We start from the raw sequence: 9,064 nt of genomic DNA, 5'->3' as shown, positions 1-9,064 counted from the left end.
TGATAAATTGTAGGGTGAAAACTTGTGTATTTTGTTGTGTGCAAGTTGATGTGGTTACTTCCCTCCAAATATGTAAATTCCATATATAACTATCCAAACAAGATATTGAATTTGATTCATGGAAAAGAATTCCATTAGAATCCAAACAAAAAAATTGAATTGAATCAAATTCTAAGGAATTACTTTCTTTAGGAATCTAATATCTAGAATGTTATTCATGGAATGAGTTTCATTTCCAAGCAAACAAACGGGCCCTAAGTGATTTCTCAGTGAGGTGACAAATATAGAAATCATTTAGGGCTTGTTTGGGAGCTTTGAATAGTAATGGATTTTGGCCTCCTCGATCCCCTCGATTACCCTTGGTCCCAAATGAGCCTTTAGTACTTTCTAGGTTGTTGCTAGCTTGCTGCTTTCATACAGCCCGCCTACGACCTCGTTTGGTTAGAGGGACTAATCTTTAGTCTCTGGTTTTTAGTTCCATTTAGTCCATATTTTGCCAAATGAAAGGACTAAAGTATGGACTAATTGACTTTAGTCTCTAGTCTCTCGTATGGGTGCTAAAAGAGACTAAAGAGCAACAATTGCTCTAATTAACCTTGCCTAGAAAAATGACGTCATACACAGTAAATAAGAAAAGTTATATTTCGATCTTCATGTGTTGCATTTAATATATTTATAATTTATTTAATCCTTACAACCAAACAAGGTAGTGACTAAAGTTTAGTCTCTAAACTTTAGTTCTAAGACTAATGGAACAAAACGGGGCCTACCATAAGCTCCTGGACTCATTTCTGTACGGAAGTACAGACCAATAGTGCTATCCCATTATTCCACGTGGTGCACACAATGACGAATTGAAAGGCGTGTTTGGATCACCGCCGGCAGCGCCACGTCGTGCCATACTTCGCGCGCCACAGTTGTGGCGGCCGAATCGGCCGCCGCACCTTAGGCGGGGTGTGGCGCCGGAGGTCATCGTCTAAACAGGCCCTTTGCCCTCCGGGTAAATCATGTGGTGAGTCAAAACAAAACTTTTTTTGGAGAAAGGCCCAGTTTAATTTGAGGGACTAAAGATTAGTACTTTCATTTTAGTTTCATTTAGTCTCTAAATTACTAAATGGTGTGACTAAAACATGGACTAAACTGATTTAGTCTTTAGTACCTCAAGGGATGACTAAAATAAACTAAATTATATTAATTTCACTTTTTGTCGCTTATTTATTTCAGTTACACTAATTGCGAGAGCATGCTAACATATATTTTGGTTTTTTATAATTCATTTAATATGCTCTGAATACTTCTCTACAACCAAATAGGGTAAAAATAAGGTAGAGAGTCCCTCGACTAAAGAAACCAAACGTACCCAAAATTTATCTCTCACCTAAAATGCAAACAACCTAGCTGCGCTCCTGGCCTGCAACTTCCGTGTTTGTGTGGCGTGTATAAACCATTTCCTGAGAGTCTGCTGCTCGTGGCGCAAGGCGTCCACATTTTAAGGTAGTTTTGGCCTCCTAGCTCGACTGCCTACTAGATAACAAACATCAGATTATCTAGATCAGATTTATATGGTACGAGTGCATAAATAAAATGAGTTTTAGGACTAGTTTGGGAACACTATTTTCTCAAGGGATTCATATTTTTCCAAGAGAAAATGAACTGATTTTCTTTAAGAAAATGAAAATCTCTTGAGAAAATGGGGTTCTCAAACTAGCCCTAAGTAGTTAGAACAACTTAGCTTTAGCATGGACGAGTGGACCAGTTGTACGAGCCGACCGGGTCGCAACTCGCTAACACGCCCAAAACTAGGAGTGGATAACGAGCCAGCTCGGCTCGTCTGAGTTCGAGCTGGCTCGTTAAGCTAACGAGCCATAACGAGCCAGCTCGGTTCGTTAAGGTAACGAGCCATAGAGTCAGCTCGGCTCGGCTCGTTTACGAGCTCGAGCTGGCTTGTTTAGCTCACGAGCCAGAGCAGAAAAAATAATATGTACATAATAATTATTTTTAGTTAATTTTAAATTAATTTAACAATAGAAAATAGTAATTATACTCATAGTTTTATAAACCACATCAATATAACACCAAATTCATACAATTCATCACTCATTAATTCACAATTCACATACATGTTCATCAGTTTAACCCATAATTATATTTGCAAGAACAAATTAACACATAGACATAGTTTATTAATCATTAGTTTAATTCATAGCTCATAGACACCTCACACATATATATAATATGTTCATCAATTATTATGTAAATGATATGCATATAGTTTTGTTTTGTTGGAATATAGTAGCTCGTTTATCTCACGAGCTGACTCGTTAACGAACCGAGCTAGAATGTCAGCTTAGCTCGTAAAAAATTCAAACGAGTCGAACCGAACCGAGCTAACTATAAACCGAGCGACAACCACGAACATTTCATCCGGCCCTGCCCAAAACCACCCTACGTCTCTCGCTCCCTGCGCTCGCTTAATCGCCTTCGTCCTCTTCCCCACCTACGTGCTCTCGCTCTCCCCTTCTCCCCACCTAGCCTCTCGATCGGCTCATTTCGTGGCCTCCAGATCCTCCTTCTCCCCCCGGGGCCCATCATCAACCCCTCAACACCGGCCTCACAAACTCGGGCAGGTCTCCCCCGCTGCTTAATTACCTCGTGCGCCGCGAAAACACGCTCTAGGCTCTCGTTTCCTCGTACTGGTACAAGCGGGACGGGAGCAGCAGCAGTAGCGTGATCCATCCCCATGGCGGGGGCAACCTCTTCCTCGTCCGTGTCTTTGATCCTCATCCTCGTCGCGTCCTCCTCGCCGCGGCGCAGCCGGGGCAGGGTGGGCATTGCTCTGCGCTCGTACGGCTACAGCGGCGCCGAGCTGCGGTTGCATTGGGCGCGTCGGGGCTCGTCTCGGGATGGACCGGCGGTAGTGCGCGCCGCAGCGGTTCCGGCCGGGGGTGAGGGCGAGGACGCCGCGGCGGTAGGGAAGAGCTCCTCGTCCAAGGCGGTCGCCGTGCAGGGCAGCGAGTCCAAGGTTGATTTACTTGGAACATTTGGGCTAGTTTGGTAACCATATTTTTCTTAAGTTTTTTTCGTTTTTTAAGGAAATTTAGTTCAATTTTTTTTGTAAAATTGGAAATCTCAGTAAAAAATATATGGTTGTCAAACTAGCTCTTAACTTATTTTTTTTCGCATAAAATAGTACTCCGTATAAAATTGCTATTGGGGATTTGTGCACAGTTTGATTGTCAAATTCAGCAGCAACCACTCACCGTTTCTGACGGAAATGCAGCTTCACGTGCACCGCCCTTTTCTCCTGATCAAATACCACATGCCACGCACACGCTTGAAAGTATAACAGTAGTAGGTGCACCCCTACTGAATCGCTGAGCTTTGTAATAGGTGCTTTGCTCAGCTTCATTGATGCTAAATTTCTGACTGCCTCTCAAACCTATAGACTCAGGCTGTATATTCTACTTCACCTCCCAAAACTGCGACGTCTGCGCCGAAGCAAAACCAGAGCGCTGCAAAGCAAAACGGAACAGTTGGGAGCAGCAGTGCGAGCAAATCCCCGGCGCCTGCGGTATCTGAATCCAAAGCTGAACCATCTGCTCCTGTCACCAAGACAGAAACCGATGCCAGTGCGAAGGTTGAAGAGCTGAAGCCCTCAGTGGATGATGCTAAACCCGTAGAAAGCATAGGCATCCCTGAGCCGGTGGATGCTAAGGTGGACGCCGCTGCAGCTACTGATGCCGCGGCGAGTGCTGCTGATGACACTGAAGACAAGGAACATGGCCCTTTGGCTGGGCCTAATGTGATGAATGTCGTCGTGGTGGCTTCTGAATGCGCTCCTTTCTGCAAGACAGGTAAATTGCATTTCTGCTGAGTTTCTCCATCCAAACTAAGCAACTGCTCTGACAATCACTATCGTAGGTGGCCTTGGAGATGTTGTGGGTGCTTTGCCCAAGGCTTTGGCGAGGAGAGGACACCGTGTTATGGTATTCATCTCTTCCATTTTCACTATATTTATGCACTCTATGAGAGACAACAGATGCGGGTTCAGCTGCCATGCACCTGAATGGCTGAATGCAGATTCTGAACTCTTGTTCTTTGCGAAATATATAAAAAAAAATAAGCTCAAATAGTCATACTTCTGTAACCGAAGTTTTGTGTCAGCGCTATAGTATACTTCCACAAAAAAGGGTGGAATCTACAATTCATATATGACCAGAAAAGTAAATGCAGTTTTGTGTTATGATATTAGGTCGTGATACCAAGATATGGAGAGTATGCAGAAGCCCGGGATTTAGGTGTAAGGAGACGTTACAGGGTGGCTGGACAGGTATGGAAAAAGTGGAGACAAAGATTCTAGTACCAGTTCTGTATGAAAGAAAAAGATGCTGGCCCTGAATTGTTTCCTCCTGTGATTTTCAGGATTCAGAAGTTACTTATTTTCACTCTTACATTGATGGCGTTGATTTTGTATTCATAGAAGCCCCTCCCTTCCGGCACCGGCACAATGATATTTATGGAGGAGAAAGATCGGTAAACGTCAAATTTCAAGTGCCTTCTGTAACAGTAGAAAATTAAATTGGATACCTGCCACTTTTATCTAAAATGTGTTTCAGAATTTAATCAATTGATGGCAGGATGTTTTGAAGCGCATAATTTTGTTCTGCAAGGCCGCTGTTGAGGTACTGACATTTGTTTTGTAAGCAATTCACAAAGAGAACTAAGTTGGTCTTCAAAATATCTGATTGCTTACTGACCAATTAGAAGATAAATTCATTACTGGCAAACTTTGATAGGTCAACAGTGTCCAGGCCCCATAGAATTGTACAATATGCAGTCTGCGCCGTTTAGTTAATACAATATGTTTCAATTCTATTTTTCCAAGAGTCTATGGCTTTATGCACCTCATTGAATAGTTTGTCACAACAAACTCGATTACAGCTCATGTGTGTTATAGTTTATTGTGGTGAACAAACCCGCAGTATCTTCTTTTTTTCAAATTTATTCTGAACATTTGCAGGTTCCATGGTACGCTCCATGTGGTGGTACCGTCTATGGTGATGGCAATTTAGTTTTCATTGCTAATGATTGGCATACGGCACTTCTTCCGGTCTACCTAAAAGCCTACTACCGGGACAATGGTTTGATGCAGTATGCTCGCTCAGTGCTTGTGATACACAACATTGCTCATCAGGTTTTTTGCACCTTAAACTTAGGCCGCCTCTTGTTCTCTCTCTAAATACTTAACCCATTAGTATACTTCATTTTGAAATCACATGTACTTATCTTGTTGGTATCATTGTTCATATTTCTCCTGCAGAAGATTTCTAGATTCATCTAGTCATCAATTATTGTGTTGACTCAATAAACCTAGAAGCCTATTTTGTTCTTATTAGTTTCTTCCAGTTGACTACTGGTCTGAAACTCAGATGAAACGGAAATATGAAAAAAATTGAAAGGATAAAGGGCCTGTTTGGTTCAGCTTTTTTCTGACCAGCTTTTCTGAAAATCTGGTTGTGGAGAGAATCTGAGTATCATTACGATTACGTGTGGAGTAAAATAAAGTTGATCATAAGACTCAGGATCTAGAAAGTGACGGATTCGTACTATTACAACGACTCAACCGATTATGTGTTTATGTTGATTTTGGATGGTTTTTGCCCCAACAAATTTTATAGAAGCTGGCTAAAAAGCTGAGCGTTTGGCAGTCCGGAGCAGCTTTTGGTGGCCAGAAGCTGCCAGAAGTCGAAACAAACAGGGCCAAAATATGGTGGCATATAAGGAAGGTTACCCTGTGAGGAAATGTTTTTGTGGTATATTCTTAGGAATACTTTTTGCTGGATACAGTATGTTTTATGCATCAGTTATTTGCTATTTTCAGGGAGTGATTAGGTCCATTTCTATTTTCAGTACATCAATTCGGTTCGTGTAACTTTCAGGTTTCATTTACTTAGTTCTGATGGGAATGAATATGCTATCATGATTCATGAAACCTAATGAACAATTATGTGCTCAAGACTTAAGTATTGCGTAGGTTAATGTGTTTCAGTTACCTTCTGCTGCTTGACTTGACGTGGCCAAAATGACTGATGCAGTTACGCTCAATTTTCCCTTTGCTGCAGGGTCGTGGCCCTGTAGACGACTTCGTCAACTTTGACTTGCCTGAACACTACATCGATCACTTCAAACTGTACGACAATATCGGTGGCGAGCACTGCAACGTTTTTGCCGCAGGGCTGAAGATGGCAGACCAGGTGGTGACCGTCAGTAATGGATACCTATGGGAGCTGAGGACATCGGAAGGTGGGTGGGGCCTCCACGACATCATAAACCAGAACGACTGGAAGCTGCAGGGCATCGTGAACGGCATCGACATGAGCGAGTGGAACCCCGCTGTGGACGTGCACCTCCACTCCGACGAATACACCAACTACACGTTCGAGACGCTGGACACGGGCAAGCGGCAGTGCAAGGCTGCCCTGCAGCGGCAGCTCGGCCTGCAGGTCCGCGACGACGTGCCACTAATCGGGTTCATCGGGCGGCTGGACCACCAGAAGGGCGTGGACATCATCGCCGACGCGATCCACTGGATCGCGGGACAGGACGTGCAGCTTGTGATGCTGGGCACGGGGCGCCCCGACCTGGAGGACATGCTGCGGCGGTGCGAGGCGGAGCACAGCGACAAGGTGCGCGCGTGGGTGGGGTTCTCGGTGCCCTTGGCGCACCGCATCACGGCGGGCGCGGACGTCCTGCTGATGCCGTCGCGGTTCGAGCCGTGCGGGCTGAACCAGCTCTACGCGATGGCGTACGGGACCGTGCCCGTGGTGCACGCCGTGGGCGGGCTCCGGGACACGGTGGCGCCGTTCGACCCGTTCAACGACACCGGGCTGGGGTGGACGTTCGACCGCGCGGAGGCGAATCGGATGATCGACGCGCTCTCGCACTGCCTCAACACGTTCCGGAACTACAAGGAGAGCTGGCGCGGCCTGGAGGCGCGCGGCATGGCGCAGGACCTCAGCTGGGACCACGCCGCCGTGCTGTATGAGGACGTGCTCGTCAAGGCCAAGTACCAGTGGTAAGTGAGTTACGCCGACGCCCTTCATGTCGCGGGACAGTCCTGGACGCCCTGGGCACTGCGTGCTCTTCTCACGCGGCTTTGCTGCGTGCGGCGCATTTGCTCAATTGGCGCGGGGCGATGGTGGTTGGCCTACGTCGGCTTCGGCTAGGTGCCTTCGGATTTTCAGCTTCTTACCACCAAAACACCAAAAGCTGCTGCGGACTATTAAACGCTCAGTTTTTCAGTTAGCTTCTATAAAAATCGATCGTAAAAATCATCTATAATCAACATAAACACATAATGGACGGAGTACTTTTAATAATAGAAATCTATCGCTTTGTAGATCTTACCCTATGGACACCTTCATCTTGAAAATTGTTTGGTTGAAATAACAGTGAGTTGTATATTCTATAAGAAATATCCATCATTATGGCATTGTGAAGAGGGTATACAAGAAATATTTGTTATGACATTGCGAAGACGGTATATATGCTAATTGGTTGGATTAAAAGGTAGCTAATACAATAGATATATGTAACCTATTTTTTCTCATAACTATATTATCGTTCACTAACCAAAGCATTAACTTTATTCTATAGATTCTTGGAAATCTATTTAGCCTTCGTAACCTTTTGTTTAGATTTTAGATACTTTTCACAGTCAGATTCTCTACATAGTCAGATTTTCAAAAAAAAAAACTGGTAAGAAAAAAGCTAAACTAAACAGACGGAATTTGGGTGGGCGCGATGATACCACTGGGCACGGGCACAGGATAATATGAAAGCGACGGAGTGATGTATTTGAGCTACGGTAATGGCCTGCATTTGGTTCTTAGTCTACGGCTATGTTTTGATCCACTACATTTAAAGAAACTAGTTTCTAAACTTGGTTTCTAAAAACTAACTTTTAGAGACAGAGAACTGAATAGAGGTGTTTGAGTCCACTAGTTTTTTTAAATGGTTTATAGCTTTTTCTATAAGTATTGACTGACCATCAAAAACTGATTTTGGATGGAGTAACTGGATTCTTGGTTTTTAAGAAGCCAGAAAACTAGTTTTTAGAAATTGAATAAAAAATTGACCTATTTGGAGGACTTTAAGGTTTTAAAACTAGTTTCTAATAAACTGGATAGATCTAAACAGGACCTAGATCACGTTGGACCTGGTTCGAGCCTTCGAGGTGTTCTAAACTATTCAGTATTGAGTTGGAGATGAGGCACATAGAATTCCCACTAATAAATGGGGAGTTGTATGTTACTTATCGCCACCTCTGTTGTATGTTTATTGGTGCAACCAAGTTTTTCATTCCAGGTTCCAGTATATAAGGCATAAATCACCTTTATTTTAAAGCCCAATGAATGTATTTAATTCCCTCTATCAATACTAGTACTACCACATTGATGTATGTGTATCTAGAAAGAACATGCTTTATGTTATGGGACAAACAAAAAATAGTTATATGTATTGGTTACGTCTTGTATCCTTCCTATTCACATCGAATTGCTTGCTCGTCATCGATGTGGTTTTTCTCCGCAAAGGGTTTCTTAGTAAATCTTTGTGTTTACTTGTGATTTATTATTAATCTTGATATACTTGTTGATTAGTTGATATCTTGCTTGCTATTGGTGTAATTTTGTCCAAGTTCATGTTGTATGTATGAGATTGGCATATGATGTATAAATGTGTTCTTTGATATGCTGATTATGGAGATTGATGTGTTACTAGCTTGATCTTTACAAGTATACTTCTTATTATTAATTATTAACAACACTATGTTTATAGAATTGGTACTACAGGGTTGTTCTGTTGTATGCACATAAGGTGTTTGGTTGTATGCACATAAGGTGTTTGGTGAAATACTTGTGAGAAATTAGCTCGCTAGTTTTGACTCTTCTATTGTCCCTTTGCGCTCACATTTCTCTTCTTACATATAAGTAAACACAAATGATAATTACTAATTAAGTAATTTGAAAACACATGAGACACGGGTTTAACTAATAGTTAAGCT

The 9,064-nt window shown here is 43.0% G+C and overlaps 1 protein-coding gene across 2 annotated transcripts; it reads left to right on the top strand.

The window, feature by feature from the left end:
- Positions 1–2,422: 2,422 nt before the first annotated feature.
- Positions 2,423–8,751, top strand: LOC100101526 (starch synthase IIb-2 precursor). Of its 2 annotated transcripts, none has more exons than XM_008682708.3 (8): positions 2,423–3,022; positions 3,446–3,854; positions 3,922–3,986; positions 4,253–4,330; positions 4,423–4,533; positions 4,638–4,682; positions 5,021–5,194; positions 6,123–8,751. In XM_008682708.3, exons 1-8 carry the CDS (start codon positions 2,741–2,743, stop codon positions 7,077–7,079), a joined length of 2,121 nt encoding a protein of 706 aa, XP_008680930.1. In that variant the 5' UTR covers positions 2,423–2,740; the 3' UTR covers positions 7,080–8,751.
- Positions 8,752–9,064: the final 313 nt, after the last annotated feature.

This window comes from Zea mays, chromosome 5 (genome assembly GCF_902167145.1).
Source record: "Zea mays cultivar B73 chromosome 5, Zm-B73-REFERENCE-NAM-5.0, whole genome shotgun sequence".
Lineage (NCBI taxonomy): Eukaryota > Viridiplantae > Streptophyta > Magnoliopsida > Poales > Poaceae > Zea > Zea mays.
Note: the sequence above shows the minus strand (reverse complement) of the source record. Positions and strands in the feature narration are given on the sequence as shown.